This window comes from Mobula hypostoma, unplaced genomic scaffold (assembly GCF_963921235.1).
Source record: "Mobula hypostoma unplaced genomic scaffold, sMobHyp1.1 scaffold_91, whole genome shotgun sequence".
Taxonomy (NCBI): domain Eukaryota; kingdom Metazoa; phylum Chordata; class Chondrichthyes; order Myliobatiformes; family Myliobatidae; genus Mobula; species Mobula hypostoma.
The window spans coordinates 274,088-300,376 of NW_026948190.1; the positions used below are offsets into that span (position 1 = coordinate 274,088).

General features: G+C 53.2%; 1 protein-coding gene across 3 annotated transcripts in view; it reads right to left on the reverse strand.

Moving 5' to 3' along the window:
* Nucleotides 1-26,289, reverse strand: part of clp1 (cleavage factor polyribonucleotide kinase subunit 1) — a 47,277-nt gene that overhangs the window by 13,881 nt on the left and 7,107 nt on the right. The window contains exons 2-3 of one of the 3 annotated variants that reach the window (XM_063039644.1): nt 22,252-22,862; nt 17,294-17,587 (exon numbers count right to left, since the gene is read on the reverse strand). In XM_063039644.1, the coding sequence (XP_062895714.1) occupies nt 17,294-17,587; nt 22,252-22,854 (897 nt within the window). In that variant the 5' untranslated portion in view covers nt 22,855-22,862. Of the gene's footprint in view, nt 1-16,172; nt 17,588-22,251; nt 22,866-26,289 lie in introns of those variants that run through there. The other 2 variants (XM_063039643.1, XM_063039645.1) reach the window with 2 other exon arrangements.

Below are 26,289 nucleotides of genomic sequence, written 5' to 3' on the forward strand. Positions count from 1 at the left end.
CCGGGACCCCGTGTAAATACTGACACACTCCCCGGGATCCCCCTGTAAATACTGACACACTCCCCGGGACCCTGTAAATACAGACACACTCCCCGGGATCTCCTGTAAATACAGACACACTCCCCGGGATCCCCTGTAAATACTGACACACTCCCCGGGATCCCCTGTAAATACAGACACACTCCCCGGGACCCCCTGTAAATACTGACACACTCCCCGGGACCCTGTAAATACTGACACACTCCCCGGGATCCCCTGTAAATACTGACACACTCCCCGGGATCCCCTGTAAATACTGACACACTCCCCGGGACCCCCTGTAAATACTGACACACTCCCCGGGACCCCTGTAAATACTGACACACTCCCCGGGACCCCCTGTAAATACTGACACACTCCCCGGGACCCCCTGTAAATACAGACACACTCCCCGGGACCCCCTGTAAATACAGACACACTCCCCAGGACCCCCTGTAAATACAGACACACTCCCCGGGACCCCTGTAAATACTGACACACTCCCCGGGATCCCCTGTAAATACTGACACACTCCCCGGGATCCCCTGTAAATACTGACACACTCCCCGGGACCCCCTGTAAATACTGACACACTCCCCCGATCCCCTGTAAATACTGACACACTCCCCGGGATCCCCTGTAAATACTGACACACTCCCCGGGACCCCCTGTAAATACTGACACACTCCCCAGGACCCCTGTAAATACTGACACACACCCCGGGACCCCGTGTAAATACTGACACATGCCCCGGGACCCCGTGTAAATACTGACACACTCCCCGGGATCCCCTGTAAATACTGACACACTCCCCGGGATCCCCTGTAAATACAGACACATTCCCCGGGACCCCCTGTAAATACTGACACACTCCCCGGGATCCCCTGTAAATACAGACACACTCCCCGGGACCCCCTGTAAATACTGACACACTCCCCGGGACCCTGTAAATACAGACACTGTCCCCAGGATCTCCTGTAAATACAGACACACTCCCCAGGATCCCCTGTAAATACTGACACACTCCCCGGGACCCCCTGTAAATACAGACACACTCCCCAGGATCCCCTGTAAATACTGACACACTCCCCGGGATCCCCTGTAAATACTGACACACTCCCCGGGATCCCCTGTAAATACTGACACACTCCCCGGGATCCCCTGTAAATACAGACACACTCCCCGGGACCCCGTGTAAATACTGACACACTCCCCGGGACCCTGTAAATACTGACACACTCCCCGGGATCCCCTGTAAATACTGACACACTCCCCAGGACCCCCTGTAAATACTGACACACTCCCCGGGACCCCTGTAAATACTGACACACTCCCCGGGACCCCCTGTAAATACAGACACACTCCCCGGGACCCCCTGTAAATACTGACACACTCCCCGGGACCCCCTGTAAATACAGACACACTCCCCGGGACCCCCTGTAAATACAGACACACTCCCTGTGACCAAATGTAAACACTGACACACTCCCCGTGATCCCCTGTAAATAATTACGCACTTCCCGGGATCCCCTGTAAATACTGACACACTCCCCGGGATCCCCTGTAAATACAAACACTGTCCCCGGGACCCCGTGTAAATACTGACACACTCCCCGGGACCCCTGTAAATACAGACACACTCCCCGGGACCCCGTGTAAATACTGACACACTCCCCGGGACCCTGTAAATACAGACACACTCCCCGGGATCCCCTGTAAATACTGACACACTCCCCGGGACCCCGTGTAAATACTGACACACTCGCCGGGACCCCGTGTAAATACTGACACACTCGCCGGGATCCCCCTGTAAATACTGACACACTCCCCGGGACCCTGTAAATACAGACACACTCCCCAGGATCCCCTGTAAATACAGACACACTCCCCGGGATCCCCCTGTAAATACTGACACACTCCCCGGGATCCCCTGTAAATACTGACACACTCCCCGGGACCCCCTGTAAATACTGACACACTCCCCGGGACCCCCAGAAATACAGACACACTCCCCAGATCCCCTGTAAATACTGACACACTCCACGGGACCCCCTGTAAATACTGACACACTCCCCGGGACCCCCTGTAAATACTGACACACTCCCCAGGACCCCTGTAAATACTGACACACACCCCGGGACCCCGTGTAAATACTGACACATGCCCCGGGACCCCGTGTAAATACTGACACACTCCCCGGGACCCTGTAAATACAGACACTGTCCCCAGGATCTCCTGTAAATACAGACACACTCCCCGGGACCTCTGTAAATACTGACACACTCCCCGGGACCCTGTAAATACAGACACTGTCCCCAGGATCTCCTGTAAATACAGACACACTCCCCGGGACCCCGTGTAAATACTGACACACTCCCGGGCCCCCCTGTAAATACTGACAAACTCCCCGGGATCCCTTGTAAATACAGACACATTCCCCGGGACCCCCTGTAAATACTGACACACTCCCCGGGATCCCCTGTAAATACAGACACACTCCCCGGGACCCCCTGTAAATACAGACACACTCCCCAGGATCCCCTGTAAATACTGACACACTCCCCGGGATCCCCTGTAAATACTGACACACTCCCCAGGATCCCCTGTAAATACTGACACACTCCCCGGGATCCCCTGTAAATACAGACACACTCCCCGGGACCCCCTGTAAATACTCACACACTCCCCGGGACCCTGTAAATACTGACACACTCCCCGGGATCCCCTGTAAATACTGACACACTCCCCGGGATCCCCTGTAAATACTGACACACTCCCCAGGACCCCCTGTAAATACTGACACACTCCCCGGGACCCCTGTAAATACTGACACACTCCCCGGGACCCCTGTAAATACTGACACACTCCCCGGGACCCCCTGTAAATACAGACACACTCCCCGGGACCCCCTGTAAATACTGACACACTCCCCGGGACCCCCTGTAAATACAGACACACTCCCCAGGACCCCCTGTAAATACAGACACACTCCCTGTGACCAAATGTAAACACTGACACACTCCCCGTGATCCCCTGTAAATAATTACGCACTTCCCGGGATCCCCTGTAAATGCTGACACACTCCCCGGGATCCCCTGTAAATACAAACACTGTCCCCGGGACCCCGTGTAAATACTGACACACTCCCCGGGACCCTGTAAATACAGACACACTCCCCGGGACCCCGTGTAAATACTGACACACTCCCCGGGACCCCCTGTAAATACAGACACACTCCCCGGGATCCCCTGTAAATACTGACACACTCCCCGGGACCCCGTGTAAATACTGACACTCCCCAGGACCTCTGTAAATACTGACACACTCCCCGGGACCCTGTAAATACAGACACTGTCCCCGGGACCCCCTGTAAATACAGACACACTCCCCAGGATCCCCTGTAAATACTGACACACTCCCCGGGACCCCGTGTAAATACTGACACACTCCCGGGACCCCCTGTAAATACTGACAAACTCCCCGGGATCCCTTGTAAATACAGACACATTCCCCGGGACCCCCTGTAAATACTGACACACTCCCCGGGATCCCCTGTAAATACAGACACACTCCCCGGGACCCCCTGTAAATACTGACACACTCCCCAGGATCCCCCGGTAAATACTGATACACTCCCCGGGATCCCCTGTAAATACAGACACACTCCCCGGGACCCCTGTAAATACTGACACACTCCCCGGGACCCCGTGTAAATACTGACACACTCGCCGGGACCCCGTGTAAATACTGACACACTCGCCGGGATCTCCCTGTAAATACTGACACACTCCCCGGGACCCTGTAAATACAGACACTGTCCCCAGGATCTCCTGTAAATACAGACACACTCCCCGGGATCCCCTGTAAATACTGACACACTCCCCGGGATCCCCCTGTAAATACTGACACACTCCCCGGGACCCCCTGTAAATACAGACACACTCCCCAGGATCCCCTGTAAATACTGACACACTCCCCGGGATCCCCTGTAAATACTGACACACTCCCCGGGACCCCCTGTAAATACTGACACACTCCCCAGGACCCCTGTAAATACTGACACACTCCCCGGGACCCCGTGTAAATACTGACACATGCCCCGGGACCCCGTGTAAATACTGACACACTCCCCGGGACCCTGTAAATACAGACACTGTCCCCAGGATCTCCTGTAAATACAGACACACTCCCCGGGACCTCTGTAAATACTGACACACTCCCCGGGACCCTGTAAATACAGACACTGTCCCCAGGATCTCCTGTAAATACAGACACACTCCCCGGGACCCCGTGTAAATACTGACACACTCCCCGGGATCCCCTGTAAATACAGACACACTCCCCAGGATCCCCTGTAAATACTGACACACTCCCCGGGATCCCCTGTAAATACAGACACACTCCCCGGGACCCCCTGTAAATACTGACACACTCCCCAGGATCCCCCGGTAAATACTGACACACTCCCCGGGATCCCCTGTAAATACTGACACACTCCCCGGGACCCCCTGTAAATACTGACACACTCCCCGGGACCCCCTGTAAATACTGACACACTCCCCAGGATCCCCTGTAAATACTGACACACTCCCCGGGATCCCCTGTAAATACAGACACACTCCCCGGGACCCCCTGTAAATACTCACACACTCCCCGGGACCCTGTAAATACTGACACACTCCCCGGGATCCCCTGTAAATACTGACACACTCCCCGGGATCCCCTGTAAATACTGACACACTCCCCAGGACCCCCTGTAAATACTGACACACTCCCCGGGACCCCTGTAAATACTGACACACTCCCCGGGACCCCTGTAAATACTGACACACTCCCCGGGACCCCCTGTAAATACAGACACACTCCCCGGGACCCCCTGTAAATACTGACACACTCCCCGGGACCCCCTTTAAATACAGACACCCTCCCCAGGACCCCCTGTAAATACAGACACACTCCCTGTGACCAAATGTAAACACTGACACACTCCCCGTGATCCCCTGTAAATAATTACGCACTTCCCGGGATCCCCTGTAAATGCTGACACACTCCCCGGGATCCCCTGTAAATACAAACACTGTCCCCGGGACCCCGTGTAAATACTGACACACTCCCCGGGACCCTGTAAATACAGACACACTGCCCGGGACCCCGTGTAAATACTGACAGACTCACCGGGACCCTGTAAATACAGACACACTCCCCGGGATCCCCTGTAAATACTGACACACTCCCCGGGACCCCGTGTAAATACTGACACTCCCCGGGACCCCGTGTAAATACTGACACTCCCCAGGACCTCTGTAAATACTGACACACTCCCCGGGACCCTGTAAATACAGACACTGTCCCCGGGACCCCCTGTAAATACAGACACACTCCCCAGGATCCCCTGTAAATACTGACACACTCCCCGGGACCCCGTGTAAATACTGACACACTCCCGGGACCCCCTGTAAATACTGACAAACTCCCCGGGATCCCTTGTAAATACAGACACATTCCCCGGGACCCCCTGTAAATACTGACACACTCCCCGGGATCCCCTGTAAATACAGACACACTCCCCGGGACCCCCTGTAAATACTGACACACTCCCCAGGATCCCCCGGTAAATACTGATACACTCCCCGGGATCCCCTGTAAATACAGACACACTCCCCGGGACCCCTGTAAATACTGACACACTCCCCGGGACCCCGTGTAAATACTGACACACTCGCCGGGACCCCGTGTAAATACTGACACACTCGCCGGGATCCCCCTGTAAATACTGACACACTCCCCGGGACCCTGTAAATACAGACACTGTCCCCAGGATCTCCTGTAAATACAGACACACTCCCCGGGATCCCCCTGTAAATACTGACACACTCCCCGGGATCCCCTGTAAATACTGACACACTCCCCGGGATCCCCCTGTAAATACTGACACACTCCCCGGGACCCCCTGTAAATACAGACACACTCCCCAGGATCCCCTGTAAATACTGACACACTCCCCGGGATCCCCTGTAAATACAGACACTGTCCCCAGGATCTCCTGTAAATACAGACACACTCCCCGGGACCTCTGTAAATACTGACACACACCCCTGTCACATTAGCTGACACTGATAAATATCTCGAGCAAGTACCGTGCATATTTGTTCCTGAGGCTCACAACGTCATACGCTATTGTCTGGGAGGGTGAGTGAACAAGGGTGTGTTGGCAAGTCCAGTTTCACCTGCAGGAGATTGCTGAGTCACGCACAGAGCTCTCGCCCTCTGACACACACACACCCACACACAGTCACGGATAAACAGTTTCTCTCTGATCTCCCTCTCGTACTCTATTTAGACTCTCCTCTGCCTCTCTGAATCCCTCCCTCTGCCTTGCACACTGGTCTGTTACTCTGTCTCACTGTCTGTCTGACACAGTCTCACTATCCCCTCTCTCTTGTCTCATGCACACCTCCCTCTACTCTCTCCCTGACACAATCTCACTGTTGTCTCCCTGTGTCTCACACACTGACCACTCTACTCTCTCCCAAATCTCTCTCGCACACTCACTCTATTTTCTGCCCGTCTCGCGCACCTCTCTCCCGGCTTTCTCCACACATCTCTCTCTCTCGCACACACACAGTCTCACTGTTCTCGTCCTGTGTCTCACACACATCTCTCTCTGTCTCACTATTCTATCACTGCGTCTCATACACAGCTCTCTCAACCCTCTCTCACATACACACATCTCTCTCCCCCTCTCTTTCTCACAGTCTCACTATTCTAGGCACCGGTGACCCCTGTTTCCATCCAGGGGGTCAGTGTGTACATGGTGGAGGATTACAAAATACCTGGGGATACGAATTGACAATAAACTGGACTGGTCAAAGAACACTGAGGCTGTCTACAAGAAGGGTCAGAGCCGTCTCTGTTTCCTGAGGAGACTGAGGTCCTTTAACATCTGCCGGACGATGCTGAGGATGTTCTACGAGTCTGTGGTGGCCAGTGCGATCATGTTTGCTGTTGTGTGCTGGGGCAGCAGGCTGAGGGTAGCAGACACCAGCAGAATCAATAAACTCATTTGTAAGGCCAGTGATGTTGTGGGGATGGAACTGGACTCTCTCACGGTGGTGTCGGAAAAGAGGATGCTGTCCAATTTGCATGCCATCTTGGACAATGTCTCCCATCCACTACATAATGTACTGGGTGGGCACAGGAGTACATTCAGCCAGAGACTCATTCCACCGAGATGCAGCACTGAGCGTCATAGGAAGTCATTCCTGCCTATGGCCATCAAACTTTACAACTCCTCCCTTGGAGGGTCAGACACCCTGAGCCAATAGGTTGGTCCTGGACTTATATCCAGGCATAATTTACATATTACTATTTAACTATTTATGGTTTTATTACTATTTATTATTTATGGTGCAACTGTAACAAAAACCAATTTCCCCCAGAATCAATAAAGTATGACTCTGACTGTGTCTCACACACAGCTCTTTCGACTCACTCTCTCTCTCTCTCTCACACACACACACATCTCTCTCTACTCTCTCCCTATCTCTCTCCCAGTCTCACTATTCTATCACTGTGCCTCACACACCTCTCTCTCGACTGTCTCTCTCTCACACACACACATCTCTCTCTACTCTCCCCCCTGTCTCACTATTCTCTCTGTGTCTCACGCACAGCTCTCTTGACTCTCTCCTTCTCTCACAGACAGAGTCACGACTCTCTCCCTGTGTCTCACACCCACCTCTCCCTCTCTCTCTCTCTCTCACACACACACACACACACATGACAGTCACCGGACACTCTGCTCCCCGTCTGTGGGGGGCCGTGCCCACTCTCCCACCCTTCCCGCGTACCTCTCCAACCGGTGAGCCTGCCAGATGCGGACTCACCCCCAAACTCAAGGCCACGTTCGAAGCTCACTCGCTGTCAAAGTACGTGCAACCTCGAGATTCATCTGCCGTGAAGCAAAGTTGCCCAGGAGAAACCCATTGAAGAAAAGACTGCAGACATGGGATGTGCAGGGTGAGATGAAAATGAAAAAAACAAATCGCAGGATCAACCAGTGCAAGGGAACAGCTCCCTGAACGAGAGCTGGGTCTGCCGACACAGAGCCCGAGCAGACCGCAGCCTCGGGGCAGCGCGGAGCCGAGTGACCACCGTGGGGTACCGCGCCTCACCGTCGCCCCTGATCTCCCACCCCCTGCCTTTTCAATCTGGGCCCGGATTTCAACCCGTCCCAACACAGGGCCGCCTCTCGCCCTCGGAGTTCGGCGTCCTGTGCAGTGGGCGCGACGAGGGGCTTCGTTGCAACCGCATCAGCCAGCCGCAACGTTCATAGGAAAAGCGGGGGATGGAGTAGAGGGAGACAGAGTGGGAGGGCTTTGGCTCAACGGGGCGAGGCGAAGTAGGATGCCCGAGTAGAATACAGACAGGAGGTAAGTGTGTGAGGCCAGTGTTCTGGGCTCGGTGTCGGATGTGGGAGATCCTGGAGAATCCCAGCCTCCCGGACGGCCACATCTGTGCCAGCTGCGTCCAAGTGCAGCTTCTTAGGGACCGGGTTGGGGAACTGGAGATGCAGCTCAATGACCTTCGTCTGGTCAGAGAGAGCGAGGAGGTGATAGATAGGAGCTATAGGCAGGTAGTCACACCGGGGACTCGGGAGACAGATATGTGGGTCACAGTCAGGAGAGGGAAGGGAAAGAGTCAAGTACTGGAGAGTACCCCAGTGGCTGTACCCCTTAACAATAAGTACTCCTGTTTGAGTACTGTTGGGGGAGACGGCCTGCCTGGGGGAAGCAACAGTGGCCGTGCCTCTGGCACAGAGCCTGGCCCTGTGGCTCAGAAGGGTAGGGAAAGGAAGAGGGAGGCAGCAGTGATAGGGGACTCTATAGTTAGGGGGGTCAGACAGGCGATTCTGTGGATGCAGGAAAGAAACTCGGATGGTAGTTTGCCTCCCAGGTGCCAGGGTCCAGGATGTTTCTGATCATGTCCACGATATCCTGAAGTGGGAAGGAGAACAGCCAGAGGTCGTTGTACATATTGGTACCAACGTCATAAGTAGGAAAATGGAGGAGGTGCTGAAAACAGACTACAGGGAGTTAGGAAGGAAGTTGAGAAGCAGGACCGCAAAGGTAGTAATCTCGGGATTACTGCCTGTGCCACCTGACAGTGAGAACAGGAATAGAATGAGGTGGAGGATAAATGCGTGGCTGAGGGATTGGAGCAGGGGGCAGCGATTCAGATATCTGCCTCTTTTAGGGCAGGTGTGACCTGTACAAAAAGGACGGGTTGCACTTGAATCCCAGGGGGACCAATATCCGGGCAGCGAGGTTTGCTAGGCTATTGGGGAGAGTTTAAACTAGAATTGCTAGGGGATGGGAACTGAACTGAAGTGACGGAGGAAAGGGAGGTTGGATGACAAATAGAGAAAGCTTTGAGACAGTGCGAGAGGGAGGATAGGCAGGTGATCGGGAAGAGACACGCTCAGAGTAAGGGTTTGAGATGTGTCTATTTTAATGCAAGGAGTACTATGAACAAAGTGGATGAGTTTAGAGCATGGATCAATACTTGGAGCAATGATGTTGTGGCCGTTACAGAGACTTGGATGGTTCAGGGGCAGGAATAGTTACTTAGAGTGCCAGGCTTTAGATGTTTCAGAAAGGATAGGGAGGGAGGCAAAAGAGGTGGGGTTGTGGTACTGCTGATCAGAGATAGTGTCACAGCTGCAGAAAAGGTGGAAGTCATGGAGGGATTGTCCACTGAGTCCCTGTGGGTGGAAGTTAGAAACAGGAAGGGGTCAAAAACTCTACTGGATGTTTTTTATAGACATCTCAATAGTAACAAGGACATCAAGGAGCAGATAGGGAGACAGATTCCGGAAAGGTATAATAATAACAGGATTGTTGTGGTGGGAGATCTTAATTTCGCAAATATCAATTGGCATGTCCCTAAAGTGAGGCGTTAAGATGGGGTGGCGTTTGTTAGGTGTGTTCAAGAAGCCCATGACGGGGATAAAGAAACCAGCAGAAATAGAAACCACTTTGGAGTCCAGTATTGCTATAAACTAATAATATTTATTAGTAACTACGCAATACAGTGATATAAATGTAGATAAATCACACGGGTTAGCAATGATTATATATAAAAGTAAGTGTGGAATATATATGTATGAAAAACCAAACTTCTTTAAGTCTAGGGGTAAAAAGATACAGTCTTACGAAGTGGAGTAAAGTTCAGTTCAGTCCAGTTCGTGGTATTTAGTTGAACAGCGATGGAGAGAGAGAGAGAGTGAGTTGAGTCTTCAGGTGAGTTGATACCGTCGATCTTCTCGTCGTCCTCCGAAATCCTTCACAAGTCACCGACTGTGACTTTAACCAGGAGGACCGGTCTTCTGTGGTGGAGCTATCACCCAGGCGAGGGTGGACACATAGACAACTCCCCACCAGTCAACCTCTTCTTCACCGATGGAACAGCAATTTGGATCAATCCGCCTGATCGATCCTCCACAACCCACTTTCTCTGTGGGCACAACGATGCTCATTCAGTGTCCAGATCATGTGTCCTGAGGTCTGTATCATCTGACCTCCTATTTATTTCACCAGGCTGAGCATCACCTGTCATTCAAAGAGTCCCTCCCGCCTTTGTCTGTAAAGGAGTACAAGTAGGCAACAAGTCCTTGGAAGTAACATCAACAACCAGCTGAAAATCAAAACATCGATTGTCCATTAATTAACCCAGCCTTTGGTCACCATAGCAACCTTCCAGCTGCTCGGTGCTGTCTCCAACTCCAAACTCAGTAAAAATCCAAAGTTACTTCCAATGCCTTAAAGTGACAGTCCAACCGTCAATCTTCATCCCTCTCTCTCTCTCTTTTCAAAAGCAACATATCGGTGGTAAATACCTCTGTCTCTCTCTCCTTTCCAAACAAACCATCCATGATAAATGTCTCTCTGCAAACAGTTAATAGGGGCACTCCTGGATCCCCTCACAGCTGTGTTCAAGGAGGTTTCTTGACACAATATGTAGATAAGCCTACAGGAGGAGAGGCTGTACGTGATCTGGTATTAGGAAATGAACCTGGTCAGGTGTCAGATCTCTCAGTGAGAGAGCATTTTGGAGATAGTGATCACAATTCTATCTCCTTTACCATAGTATTGGAGAGGAATAGGAACAGACAAGTTAGGGAAACGTTTAATTGGAGTAAGGGGAAATATGAGGCTATCAGGCAGGAACTTGGAAGCATAAATTGGAAACAAATGTTCTCAGGGAAATGTACAGAAGAAATGTGGCAAATGTTCAGGGGATATTTGCGTGGAGTTCTGCATAGGTACATTCCAATGAAATGTTAGGGTACATGAACCGTGGTGTGCAAACGCTGTTGTAAATCTAGTCAAGAAGAAAAGAAGAGCATACGAAAGGTTCAAAAAGCTAGGTATTGATAGAGAGCTAGAAGATTATAAGGCTAGCAGGAAGGAGCTCAAGAAAGAAATCAGGAGAGCCATTCTACAAGGCATTCTACAAGTATGTTAAGAGCAAGAGGATAAGACCTGAGAGAATAGAACCAATCAAATGTGACAGTGGAAAAGTCCTGACGAAGGGTCTTGGCCTGAAACGCCGACTGCACCTCTTCCTACAGATGCTGCTTGGCCTGCTGCGTTCACCAGCAGCTTTGATGCATGTTGCTTGAATTTCCAGCATCTGCAGAATTCCTGTTGTTTGAGTGGAAAAGTGTGTCTGGAACCGGAGGAGATAGCAGAGATACTTAATGAATACTTTGCTTCAGTATTCACTATGGAAAAGGATCTTGGCGATTGTAGGGATGACTTCCAGCAGACTGAAAAGCTTGAGCATGTAGATATTAAGAAAGAGGATGTGCTGGAGCTTTTGGAAAGCATCAAGTTGGATAAGTCACCGGGACCGGACGGGATGTACCCCCAGGCTACAGTGGGAGGCGAGGGAGGAGATGGCTGAGCCTCTGGCGATGATCTTTGCATCATCAATAAGGATGGGAGAGGTTCCGGAGAATTGGAGGGTTGCAGATGTTGTTCCTTTATTCAAGAAAGGGAGTAGGGATAGCCCAGGAAATTATAGACCAGTGAGTCTTACTTCAGTGGTTGGTAAGCTAATGGAGAAGATCCTGAGAGGCAGGATTTATGAACATTTGGAGAGGCACAATATGATTAGGAATAGTCAGCACGGCTTTGTCAAGGGCAGGTTGTGCCTTACGAGCCTGATAGAATTTTTTGAGGATGTGACTAAACACACTGTTGAAGGTAGAGCCGTAGATGTAGTGTATATGGATTTCAGTGAGGCATTTGATAACGTACCCCATGCAAGGCTTATTGAGAAAGTAAGGAGGCATGGGATCCAAGGGGAAATGGCTTTGTGGATCCAGAACTGGCTTGCCTACAGAAGGAAAAGAGTGGTTGTAGATGGGTCATATTCTGCATGGAGGTCGGTGACCAGTGGTGTGCCTCAGGGATCTGTTCTGGGACCCCTTCTCTTTGTGATTTTTATAAATGACCTGGATGAGGAAGTGGAGGGATGGGTTAATAAGTTTGCTGATGACACAAAGGTTGGGGGTGTTGTGGATAGTGTGGAGGGCTGTCAGAGGTTACAGTGGGACGTTGATAGGATGCAAAACTGGGCTGAGAAGTGGCAGATGGAGTTCAACCCAGATAAGTGTGAGGTGGTTCATTTTGGTAGGTCAAATATGATGGCAGAATATTGCATTAATGGTAAGACTCTTGGCAGTGTGAAGGATCAGAGGGATCTTGGAGTCTGAGTCCATAGGACGCTCAAAGCAGCTATGCAGGTTGTCTCTGTGGTTAAGAAACCATACATGCATCAGCCTTCATCAACCATGATTGAGTTTAAGAGCCGAGGAGTAATGTTGCAGCTATATAGGACCCTGGTCAAACCCCACTGGGAGTACTGTGCTCAGTTCTGGTCGCCTCACTACAGGAAGGAAGGTGGAAACCATAGAAAGGGTGCAGAGGAAATTTACAAAGATGTGGCCTGGATTGGGGATCATGCCTTATGAGAATAGGTTGAGTGAACTTGGCCTTTTCTTCTTGGAGCGACGGAGGGTGAGAGGTGACCTGATAGAGGTGTATATGATGATGAGAGGCATTGTTCATGTGGATAGTCAGAGGCTTTTTCCCAGGGCTGAAATGGTTAACACGAGAGGACACAGGTTTAAGGTGCTTGGAAGTAGGTACAGAGGAGATGTCAGGGGTGAGTTTTTCACACAGAGAGTGGTGAGTACATGGAATGGGCTGCCGGCGACAGTGGTGGAGGCGGATACAATAGGGTCTTTTAAGAGACTCGTAGATAGGTACATGGAGCTTAGAAAAATAGAGATCCTGGGTAGTTTCTAAGGTAAGGACATGTTCGTCACAGCTTTGTGGGCCAAAGGGCCTGTATTGTGCTGTAGGTTTTCTATGTTTCAATGAAGACAAAACTTGAAAAATATTGTTCCCATTGTAAGTGTTCCATGCAAAGTGGACGAACCAGTCCTCACAGAGGGATCAGAGGGGGAGGGAGTGAGCAATTTCAACTTCCTGGGTGTCAACATCTCTGAGGATCTAACCTGGTCCTAACATATCGATGTGGCTATAAAGAAGGCAAGACAGCGGCTATATTTCATTAGGAGTTTGAGGAGATTTGGTTTGTCACCTAAAGCAGTCAGAAACTTCTACTGATGTACCGTGGAGGGCATTCTGACAGGCTGCATCACCGTCTGGTATTGGGGGAGAGAGGGTAATGCACAGGATCGAAATAAGTTGTAGAAAGTTGTAAAATTAGTCAGCTCCATCTTGGGTCCCGGCCTCCGTGGGGTCCAGGACATCGTCAGGGAGCGGGGTCTTAGGAAGGCGGTGTTCGTCATTAAGGACCCCCACCACCCAGGACGTGCCCTCTTCTCACTGTTACCGTCAGGAAGGAGGTACAGAAGCCTGAAGCCACACACTCAGTGATTCAGGAACAGCTTCTTCCCCTCTGCCGTCCGATTCCTGAATGGACATTGAACCCTTGGACAGGACCTCAGGAATTTTTTATTTGCTTTTCCCTCGCACTGTTTATTTTAACTTAACCATTTAGTAGACATAAACGTAACTCTTGTTACTTTACCTGTGTCAGTTTACCGCGGCCGTAAAGCTCTCGCATCTCCCTACCCAGGCTGGCGACACTGAACCCCAGCTCTGACTCCAGGTGCCTTGCGAGACCAGACGGGGGGGGGGGGGGGCGCGCCGGCTGGCTCCAGGGCGGACCGGTTGAGGGGAAAGTACGATGCCCTGGGACCTCGGGCCTGCCCGCTGGGGGACCGTGGGGAGACGGCATCACCTGGATGGGGAGGGGTGGGGGAGATCTCCTCTGCCTTCAGAGGTGGAGCCTCCTGCAGATCCTCCCGGGGTTGGTGGGGGGCTCGCCCCTGACTTACTGGGGGGGGGGAGGCCTGACACCCTCCGCAGCTTCTTCCGTCCACCCCCCACTCCGCCGAGCGTTCGGGAGTGTGACGCGACCCCCAGAGTAGGACACCTCTAACAGCGGAGGCCGGCCGGAGGGTTGGCTGACAAGCTCCTGTGATGGGAGTCACCCCCGGCCCAGGACAGGTCACCCCGCGGGAGATTAGAGTTCACCGCGGGACGGGGCGCGGATCAGTTGCCGACGGGGGTGGCGAGTCACCCGGACAAGTGCCGCACTTTGGGAGGTCAGCTGTAAAGGAGGCAGGAACGTACATGGTAAATGGTAGGGCATTGCCCAATGCAGTCGAACAGAGGGATCTGGGAGTAATGGTGCATCATTCCCTGAAGGTGGAATCTCATGTGGATAGGGTGGTGAAGAAAGCTTTTGGTATGCTGGCCTTTACAAATCAGAGCATTGAGTATAGGAGTTGAGATGTAATGTTATAATTGTACAAGGCATTGTTGAGGCCAAGTTTGGAGTATTGTGTACAGTTCTGGTCACTGAATTATAGGAAAGATGTCAACAAAATAGAGAGAGTACAGAAAAGATTTACAAGAATGTTACCTGGGTTTCATCACCTAAGTTACAGAGAAAGGTTGAACAAGTTAGGTCTTTATTCTTTGGAGTGTAGAAGCTTGAGGGGGGACTTGATAGAGGTGTTTAAAATTATGAGGGGGATAGATAGAGTTGACGTGGATAGGCTTTTTCCATTGAGAGTGGGGGAGATTCAAACAAGAGGACATGAGCTGAGAGTTAAAGGGCAAAAGTTTAGGGGTGACATGAGGGGGAACTTCTTTACTCAGAGAGTGGTAGCTGTGTGGAACGAGCTTCCAGCAGAAGTGGTTGAGGCAGGTTTGATGTTGTCGTTTAAAGTTAAATTGGACAGCTATATGGACAGGAAAGGAATGGAGGGTTATGGGCTGAGTGCAGGCCGGTGGGACTAGGTGAGAGTAAGAGTTCAGCACGGACTAGAAGGGCCGAGATGGCCTGTTTCCGTGCTGTAATTGTTGTACAGTTATAAGGAACGTCAAGGTGTGGAGGGACTTCGGGGGGGGTCCCTGACAGCGTCCACGCTGTACTGCAGGCTCGCCTTCACCAGCGGGGGAATCGCGTTGCGGCCATCCGAAACTCCAGTCGGGCCACGCCTGGGGTACCGTGTGTCTTACTTCTGTGCGTCTGGTTACGGTTCGGACGCGGGGGAGGGCGTGAGCGACGAGGAGAGGCCGGGCAGGCTCGGGTTGCTTCTTCCGGAGCGGCGGACGGGAGACCGGGTAGAGGCGCGTAAAACCAGAGGTTTGTGAGAGAGAGGTGTGGATGATCTTTCTACCGCCCCCCACCCTCGGGTGGAAATGTCCACAGGGCAGAGGTTTAACGTGAGACAGGAACGGCTCAAAGGAGATGTGTTCGGGGCGAGAATTTGTCTTTTAAAAATAATGCTGGGAGCGAGCGTGGAACGTGCTGCCGGGGGGTGGTGGTGCAGGCAGGGACGACCGAGGGGTTCGGGATGCGTGGAGAACGGAGGGACACGGGCATGGGGAAGGCCAGGGGGGAGGGGATCAGATATCGTTCGCTGAAGAGGTACATTTCCTCCACCCCCACCCTCCTGACCTTTCCCCCGTTGGCCGGCAGCCCGCGTCGGCAAAGAATTGCTCAAAGACGGGTGTAAACTCAACCGCGAAATTTATTTTATTATCCGGACATGGTTAAGATTTACACAGACCTTTAACGCTCCTTGGTAAAACAAATGTCATGGGAGTTCGTCAACTGTGTCCGCACACAGAGAAAAAAAAAAGATTAAAATGGGTAGGTACGCCGTACAGATCTCCCCGCGAGAGGGACTGAGGCACTGGTTACTGTAGAGATCAGACCCTGAGAGACACCGGTCAGTGTACAGATCTCCCCCTGAGAGAGAGGGACTGAGAGACACCGGTCAGTGTACAGATCTCCCCCTGAGAGAGAGGGACTGAGAGACACCGGTCAGTATACAGATCTCTCCCTGAGAGAGAGGGACTGAGAGACACCGGTCAGTGTACAGATCTCCCCCTGAGAGAGAGGGACTGAGAGACACCGGTCAGTGTACAGATCTCCCCCTGAGAGAGAGGGACTGAGAGACACCGGTCAGTGTACAGATCTCCCCCTGAGAGAGAGGGACTGAGAGACACCGGTCAGTGTACGGATCTCCGACAGAGAGAGAGGGACTGAGAGACACCGGTCAGTGTACAGATCTCCCCCTGAGAGAGAGGGACTGAGAGACACCCAGCAGACGACACAATCCCTCTCCGTTTCTCACACACACTCACGCTCACTCCCTCCCTTTCACACTCCCCTTCCCATTAACGCGAGGCCCACGAAGAGAAGGATTGTGTCCCCGTCGGTCCCTGCCTGAGCGGGCATCTCTCCCGTCACCCGTCTCCCCGCCCCGCCGGCCCCCCTACTTGAGGTCCATGAACCGGATATCCATGATGAGGCAGATGTTACGGGGCAGCGGCCGGGGGGCGGGCGAGAGCACAGTGAAGACCTGGTTCTCGGTGTCCACGGCGGTGACCACCACGAAGCCGGCCAGGCTGGCCTCCAGCAGCTGGGGGCCGGGCCGGTCGGCCGAGCTCAGGCTGAGGAGGTGGTGGGCCAGGTCCCGGCCGGGCACCACGGGCACCAGCTTCAGCTGGGCGTCCTCCTGCCGCATGCCCAGCGGCAGGCAGGAGTCGGGCACGCTGGGGGCGCCCACCCGGAAGATCTGCACCTCGGAGAAGGCCACGTCGAAGGCGTGGGGGAAGAGCCCCGAGCCGCGCGGGCCGTAGAAGTACTCGCGTACCTTCTGGTCACGCCGCTCCCGCCGGAAGTCCTTGGAGCGACCGACGGCGCCGCCCGACTTGGGCAGCAGGGCGGTGCGCACGAAGTGGGGCAGGTCCCGCTTCAGCTCGTTGTACAGCCGCTCCTGGTCCAGCACCAGGGCCACGTCCACCTCGAAGGCCGAGGCGGCGTGCACCAGCGCCTGGTAGCCCGAGCCACGGACCCAGCCACACGTGTTGATCACACAGCCCCCCACCGCCGCCCGGCGGTTCAGCTCACACCGCTGGTTAAAGGCCTCGGCCAGGCGGGAGGTGATCTGTGCGGAGGGGGGAGGGGGGAAGAGAGAGGGAGAAGGGGGAGAGCAGAGGGACAGGGGAGCAGAGGGATGGGGGAGAGAGGGAGAGGGGATGCAGGGAGAGAGAGAGGACGGGGAGGGGGACAAAGAGGGGGAGCAGGGGAGGGAGGGAGAGGGGAGAGGGGGAAGATGGGAAGGGGGATGATAGGGAGAGAGGGGGGAAGGGGGGAGAGAGGGGAGAGAGGGGGGGAGAAGGGGAGAGGGGGGAGAGGGGGGGAGAGGGAGGGAGAGGGAGGGACAAGGGGGAGAGCGGAGGGACAGGGGAGCAGAGGGATGAGGGGGGAGAGAGGGAGAGGGGATGCAGGGAGAGAGCGAGGACGGGGAGGGGGACAAAGAGGGGGAGCAGGGGAGGGGAAGAGGGGTAGGGAGGGGGAGAGGGGGGACAAAGAGGGAAAGGGGAGGGAGGAAGAGGGGAGAGGGGGAAGATGGGAAGGGGGAAGACAGGGAGAGAGGGGGAGAGGGGGAGAGGGAGAGAGAGGGAGAGAGGGGGGGAGAAGGGGGGAGAGAGGGGGAGAGAGGGGGGAGAGAGGGGGGGAGAGTGGGGAGAGGGGGAGAGAGGGGGAGAGAGGGGGAGAGAGGGGGAGAGAGGGGGGAGGGGGGAAGGGGGGAGAGGGGGGAAGAGAGGGAGAGAAGTATTAATAATCGATATTCCTGTACTTAGCACTTCCTCTTCGTTTCAGTAACCCTCTGCCCCGCTCCTGATGACCCTCAGCCTGTCACAAGCCCTTGTCCCTCCCCTCACCCGGTGGTCTTAGTCACGGCCCCAGACTGAGCGGCCGGTAGGTGGGCTCAGCAGTTTGGGACAGAGTGGACCACGTACGCGCAGGAGAGGCGGCCAAAACCCCAGCAGAGAGAATCATGGAAAAAGGTTTGAAAGTTTTCAGCTTCAGGCACGGAGACCAAAGTGCAAAGCGAGAGGTGTTGGAACGCGGACTGTCGGTGTTATATCTGAATGCACGCAGCACATGGAATAAGGTGCATGGCCTTGTGCTGCAGTTCAGAGATTGGCAGCTATGACGTTGTGGGCATCAGTGAGTCCTGGCTGGAAGAAGAGGATAGTTTTGGGAGCTTGCCAGGCAAGGACAGACTGTTTCAAAAGGTCAGGCAGGACGGCAGGGGGGTGAGTGGTGAAACACTAAATACTCTGCAGATGCTGGGGTCGAAGCAACACTCACAACACGCTGGAGGAACTCAGCAGGTCGGGCAGCGTCCGGGAAACCGATCAGCCGACGTTTCGGGCCGGAACCCTTCGTCAGGACTGTGGAGGGAAGGGGCAGAGGCCCTATGAAGGAGGTGGGAAGGAGAAGGCTGGTAGGTGGGGGGTGAGGAGGCTGCGCTGGTAAAAGATGAAATCAAATCCTCAGGAAGAGGCGACACAGGATCGGAAGGCGTTGAATGAAGAAATTCAAATTCGGTAGAGTTCAGAAACGGCAAGAGTGCGAGGTGGGAGTCTGAAGGGGCCTCCCGACAGCAGCCAGCCTGTGGGCCACCGACTACGATGGGAGGTGGGAAACGCACGCCAGGAGGGCAAAGTTACAACACTCATGGGGGGGGGGGGGGCAGAAAAAACCAGTGCTGGATGCCAAGAGACGGGATTTGGGAAAAGCCTACGGATCGGCTTTGTTTTGAGTGGCTCGCGGTTGAGCCCAGCAGGTGACTGGGTAGCGTGTAAGGAGCCGAATTTGATTGGGGAGCTTAAAGCAGAGGAACCCTCGGGAGTCAGTGACCGTAACACGATGAAATTCACCCTGAAGAGCCCACTCGGTGACCGGGTGCTGTGTAACGAGCCGGATTTGTTGATCAACAAACTCATCCGTAAGGCCAGTGATGTTGTGGGGATGGAACTGGACTCTCTCACGGTGGTGTCTGAAAAGAGGATGCTGTCTAAGTTGCATGCCATCTTGGACAATGTCTCCCACCCACTACATAATGTACTGGGTGGGCACAGGAGTACATTCAGCCAGAGACTCATTCCACCGAGATGCAGCACAGAGCGTCATAGGAAGTCATTCCTGCCTGTGGCCATCAAACTTTACAACTCCTCCCTTGGAGGGTCAGACACCCTGAGCCAATAGGCTGGTCCTGGACTTATTTCCTGGTGTAATTTACATATTACTATTTAACTATTTATGGTTTTATTACTATTTATTATTTATGGTGCAACTGTAACAAAAACCAATTTCCCCCGGGATCAATAAAGTATGATTATGACTATAACTTGATTCGGGAGCTTAAGGCTGAGGAACCAAGGATAGATCTGGTCCTAGGGTTGAGGTTCTGAACTGGAAGAAGGCCAAATTTGAAGAAATGAGAAAGGATCTAAAAAGCGTGGACTGGGACAGGTTGTTCTCTGGCAAGGATGTGATCGGTAGGTGGGAAGCCTTCAAAGGGGAAATTTTGAGAGTGCAGAATTTGTATGTTCCTGTCAGGATTAAAGGCAAATTGAATAGGAATAAAGAACCTTGGTTCTCAAGGGATATTGCAACTCTGATAAAGAAGAAGAGGGAGTTGTATGACATGTATAGGAAACAGGGAGTAAATAAGCTGCTTGAGGGGTATAAGAAGTGCAAGAAAATACTTAAGAAAGAAGTCAGGACGGCTAAAAGAAGACATGAGGTTGCCTTGGCAGTCAAAGTGAAGGATAATCCAAAGAGCTTTTACAGGTATATTAAGAGCAAAAGGATTGTAAGGGATAAAATTGGTCCTCTTGAAGATCAGAGTGGTCGGCTATGTGCGGAACCAAAGGAAATGGGGGAGATCTTAATTAGGTTTTTTGCGTCTGTATTTACTAAGGAAACTGGCATGATGTCTATGGAATTAAGGGAAACCAGTAGTGAGATCATGGAAACTGTACAGATTGAAAAGGAGGAGGTGCTTGCTGTCTTGAGGAAAATTAAAGTGGATAAATCCCCGGGACCTGACAGGGTGTTTCCTCGGACCTTGAAGGAGACTAGTGTTGAAATTGCGGGGGCCCTGGCAGAAATATTTAAAATGTCGCTGTCTACAGGTGAGGTGCCGGAGGATTGGAGAGTGGCTCATGTTATTCCGTTGTTTAAAAAAGGATCGATAAGCAATCCAGGAAATTATAGGCCGGTGAGTTTAACGTCGGTAGTAGGTAAGTTATTGGAGGGAGTACTAGGAGACAGAATCTCCAAGCATTTGGATAGACAGGGGCTTATTAGGGAGAGTCAACATGGCTTTGTGCGTAGTAGGTCATGTTTGACCAATCTATTGGAGTTTTTCGAGGAGGTTACCAGGAAAGTGGATGAAGGGAAGGCAGTGGATTTTGTCTACATGGACTTCAGTAAGGCCTTTGACAAGGTCCCGCATGGGAGGTTAGTTAGGAAAATTCAGTCGCTAGGTATACATGGAGAAGTGGTAAATTGGATTAGACATTGGCTCAATGGAAGAAGCCAAAGAGTGGTAGTAGAGAATTGCTTCTCTGAGTGGAGGCCTGTGACTAGTGGTGTGCCACAGGGATCAGTGCTGGGTCCATTGTTATTTGTCATCTATATCAATGATCTGGATGATAATGTAGTAAATTGGATCAGCAAATTTGCTGATAATACAAAGATTGGAGGTGTAGTTGACAGTGAGGAAGGTTTTCAGAGCCTGCAGAGGGACTTGGACCAGCTGGAAAAATGGGCTGAAAAATGGCAGATGAAGTTTAATACAGACAAGTGTGAGGTATTGCACGTTGGAAGGACAAACCAAGGTAGAACATACAGGATTAATGGTAAGGCACTGAGGAGTGCAGTGGAACAGAGGGATCTGGGAATACAGATACAAAATTCCCTAAAAGTGTCGTCACAGGTAGATAGGGTCGTAAAGAGAGCTTTTGGTACATTGGCTTTTATTAATCAAAGTATTGAGCATAAGAGCTGGAATGTTATGATGCGGTTGTATAAGGCATTGGTGAGGCCGAATCTGGAGTATTGTGTTCAGTTTTGGTCACCAAATTACAGGAAGGATATAAATACGGTTGAAAGAGTACAGAGAAGGTTTACAAGGATGTTGCCAGGACTTGAGAAACTCAGTTACAGAGAAAGGTTGAATAGGTTAGGACTTTATTCCCTGGAGCGTAGAAGAATGAGGGGAGATTTGATAGAGGTATATAAAATTATGATGGGTATAGACGGAGTGAATGCAAGCAGGCTTTTTCCACTGAGGCAAGGGGAGAAAAAAACCAGAGGACATGGGTTAAGGGTTGGGGGGGAAAGTTTAAAGGGAACATTGCGGGGGGCTTCTTCACACAGAGAGTGGTGGGAGTATGGAATGAGCTGCCAGACAAGGTGGTAAATGCGGGTTCTTTTTTAACATTTAATAATAAATTGGACAGATACACGGATGGGAGGTGTATGGAGGGATATGGTCCGTGTGCAGGTCAGTGGGACTAGGCAGAAAATGGTTCGGCACAGATAAGAAGGGCCAAAGGGCCTGTTTCTGTGCTGTAGTTTTTCTATGGTTTCTAACCCTCAGGAGACATGATGAAATTCACCCCGCAGTTTGAGAAGGAGATGCTGAAGTAAAACTAAACTGCTCGGTGAATATCAGACAGGACAAGCCCCACCCTTCAAGAGTTTACTTCAAGAATGAGAGCAGCGCCCGCCCCAGCCCTGGCTCACCCTGTTGTACAGTTTGATGTTGGTGCCGGGGGTCGTCGAGCCGAAGTGGTACACCAGGGGCGCCCGCACGCAGAAGCCCTCCTCCACGTCGGCCGGCCGCTCCACGTACAGGGCGCCCACCGTGCCGGGGACGGAGACCGAGCCCTGGCCCACGTCCAGGTCCACCAGCGTGGGCCGGCGGCCCAGCCTGACGGCGTAGTTCAGCAGCAGGCGGCAGAGGGTGGTCTTGCCCACGTCAGAGGGCCCCACCACGATGACGCGGGGCCCGCGCTCGCCCTCCCGCTCGGCCTGCCGCCGCATCTGCTCCAGGGCGGCGTGGCAGTTGAGGTAGAGGAGCATGGGGGTGTCGCGGGAGACGTAGGCCACCTCGGGCCGGCCCCGCAGTTGCACGCAGCAGCCGTGCCAGGTGAAGACGGCGCTCTTGGAGCCCCCCGCGAAGGTGTAGGGCCGGTGCCGCGTCAGCTCGGTGCCGAACACCTCCGCCAGGCCCGACACCAACTCCAGCTCCACCGTCTCGCCCGGCTCCACCTCGAACCGCAGCTCCGTCTCCTTCTCCAGCTCGTACCGGGAGACGGGCCGCGGGTCCTGCGCCTCCTCTGTCATCCCGGCTGCTGCTGGGGACGGGGCAAGAGAGGGGAAGACAGGACAAAGATGGATTAGTCGCTGCCTCCTTCATTCCTCCCCACTCAATCCCTCCCTCCTCTCTCATCGCCTCCCCTCAGTACCTCACTCCATCCCTCCCCCTTCTCTTATTCCCAACCTCCCATCTCTCTCCCTTCAACACCCTCTCCCCTCCCCTCATCAAACCCTCTCCCCCGTCAAACCCTCACTCCCGTCAAACCCTCACTCCCCTCATCAAACCCTCACTCCCGTCAAACCCTCACTCCCTCATCACACCCTCACTCCCCTCATCAAACCCTCACTCCCCTCATCAAACCCTCACTCCCGTCAAACCCTCACTCCCCTCATCAAACCCTCTCCCCCGTCAAACCCTCACTCCCCTCATCAAACCCTCACTCCCCTCATCAAACACTTCACCCCCCTCATCAAACCCCTCACTCCCGTCAAACCCTCACTCCCCTCATCAAACTCTCACTCTCCTCATCAAACCCTCACTCCCGTCAAACCCTCACTCCCCTCATCAAACCCTCTCCCCGTCAAACCCTCACTCCCCTCATCAAACCCTCACTCCCCTCATCAAACACTTCACCCCCCTCATCAAACCCCTCACTCCCGTCAAACCCTCACTCCCCTCATCAAACTCTCACTCTCCTCATCAAACCCTCACTCCCGTCAAACCCTCACTCCCGTCAAACCCTCACTCCCCTCATCAAACTCTCACTCTCCTCATCAAACCCTCACTCCCGTCAAACCCTCACTCCCCTCATCAAACTCTCACTCTCCTCATCAAACCCTCTCCCCGTCAAACCCTCATCAAACACTTCACCCCCCTCATCAAACCCTCACTCCCGTCAAACCCTCACTCCCCTCATCAAACCCTCACTCTCCTCATCAAACACTTCACCCCCCTCATCAAACCCCTCACTCCCGTCAAACCCTCACTCCCCTCATCAAACCCTCTCCCCGTCAAACCCTCACTCCCCTCATCAAACCCTCACTCTCCTCATCAAACACTTCACCCCCCTCATCAAACCCTCTCCCCGTCAAACCCTCACTCCCGTCCCGGGACGGGGCAAGAGAGGGGAAGACAGGACAAAGATGGATTAGTCGCTGCCTCCTTCATTCCTCCCCACTCAATCCCTCCCTCCTCTCTCATCGCCTCCCCTCAGTACCTCACTCCATCCCTCCCCCTTCTCTTATTCCCAACCTCCCATCTCACTCCCTTCAACACCCTCTCCCCTCCCCTCATCAAACCCTCTCCTCCGTCAAACCCTCACTCCCGTCAAACCCTCACTCCCCTCATCAAACCCTCTCCCCCGTCAAACCCTCACTCCCCTCATCAAACCCTCACTCCCCTCATCAAACACTTCACCCCCCTCATCAAACCCCTCACTCCCGTCAAACCCTCACTCCCCTCATCAAACTCTCACTCTCCTCATCAAACCCTCACTCCCCTCATCAAACCCCTCACTCCCCTCATCAAACCCTCACTCCCGTCAAACCCTCACTCCCCTCATCAAACCCTCTCCCCCGTCAAACCCTCACTCCCCTCATCAAACCCTCACTCCCCTCATCAAATACTTCACCCCCCCATCAAACCCCTCACTCCCATCAAACCCTCACTCCCCTCATCAAACTCTCACTCTCCTCATCAAACCCTCACTCCCGTCAAACCCTCACTCCCGTCAAACCCTCACTCCCCTCATCAAACTCTCACTCTCCTCATCAAACCCTCACTCCCGTCAAACCCTCACTCCCCTCATCAAACTCTCACTCTCCTCATCAAACCCTCTCCCCCGTCAAACCCTCACTCCCGTCAAACCCTCATCAAACACTTCACCCCCCTCATCAAACCCTCACTCCCGTCAAACCCTCACTCCCCTCATCAAACCCTCACTCTCCTCATCAAACACTTCACCCCCCTCATCAAACCCTCACTCCCGTCAAACCCTCACTCCCCTCATCAAACCCTCTCCCCGTCAAACCCTCACTCCCCTCATCAAACCCTCACTCCCATCAAACCCTCACTCCCCTCATCAAACCCTCACTCCCCTCATCAAACCCTCTCTCCCCTCATCAAACCCTCACTCCCTCATCAAACCCCTCACTCTCCTCATCAAACACTTCACCCCCTCATCAAACCCTCACTCCCGTCAAACCCTCACTCCCCTCATCAAACCCCTCACTCTCCTCATCAAACCCTCACTCCCGTCAAACCCTCACTCCCCTCATCAAACCCTCTCCCCGTCAAACCCTCACTCCCCTCAGCAAACCCTCACTCCCTCATCAAACCCCTCACTCCTGTCAAACCCTCACTCCCCTCATCAAAACCTCACTCCCTCATCAAACCCCTCACTCCCCTCATCAAACCCCTCACTCCCCTCATCAAACACCTCACCCCCTCATCAAACCCTCACTCCCTCATCAAGCCCTCACTCCCTCATCAAACCCCTCACCCCCCTCATCAAACACCTCACCCCCCTCATCAAACACCTCACCCCCCTCATCAAACTCCTCACTCCCCTCATCAAACCCCTCACTCCCCTCATCAAACCCTCACTCCCTTGTCAAACCCCTCACTCCCTCGTCAAACCCCTCACCCCCTCGTCAAACCCCTCACTCCTCATCAAACCCCTCACCCCTCATCAAACCCCTCACCCCCCTTATCAAGCCCTCACTCCCTCATCAAACTCCTCACCCCCTCATCAAACCCTCACCCCCTCATCAAACACCTCACCCCCCTCATCAAACACCTCACCCCCCTCAAACGCCTCACCCCCTCATCAAACCCTTCACTCCCCTCATCAAACCCTTCACTCCCCTCATCAAACCCTCACTCCCTCGTCAAACCCCTCACTCCCTCGTCAAACACCTCACCCCCCTCATCAAACCCCTCACTCCTCATCAAACCCTTCACTCCCCTCATCAAACCCTTCACTCCCCTCATCAAACCCTTCACTCCCCTCATCAAACCCTCACTCCCTCGTCAAACCCCTCACTCCCTCGTCAAACACCTCACCCCCCTCATCAAACCCCTCACCCCCTCATCAAACCCCTCGCTCCCGTCAAACCCTCACTCCCCTCATCAAACCCTCACTCCCCTCATCAAACTCTCTCCCCGTCAAACCCCTCACTCTCCTCATCAAACACTTCACCCCCTCATCAAACCCTCACTCCCGTCAAACCCTCACTCCCCTCATCAAACCCTCTCCCCGTCAAACTCCTCACTCCCCTCATCAAACCCTCACTCTCCTCATCAAACACTTCACCCCCCTCATCAAACCCTCACTCCCGTCAAACCCTCACTCCCCTCGTCAAACCCTCACTCCTCTCGTCAAACCCTCACTCCCTCATCACACCCTCACTCCCATCAAACCCTCACTCCCCTTATCAAACCCTCACTCCCCTCATCAAACC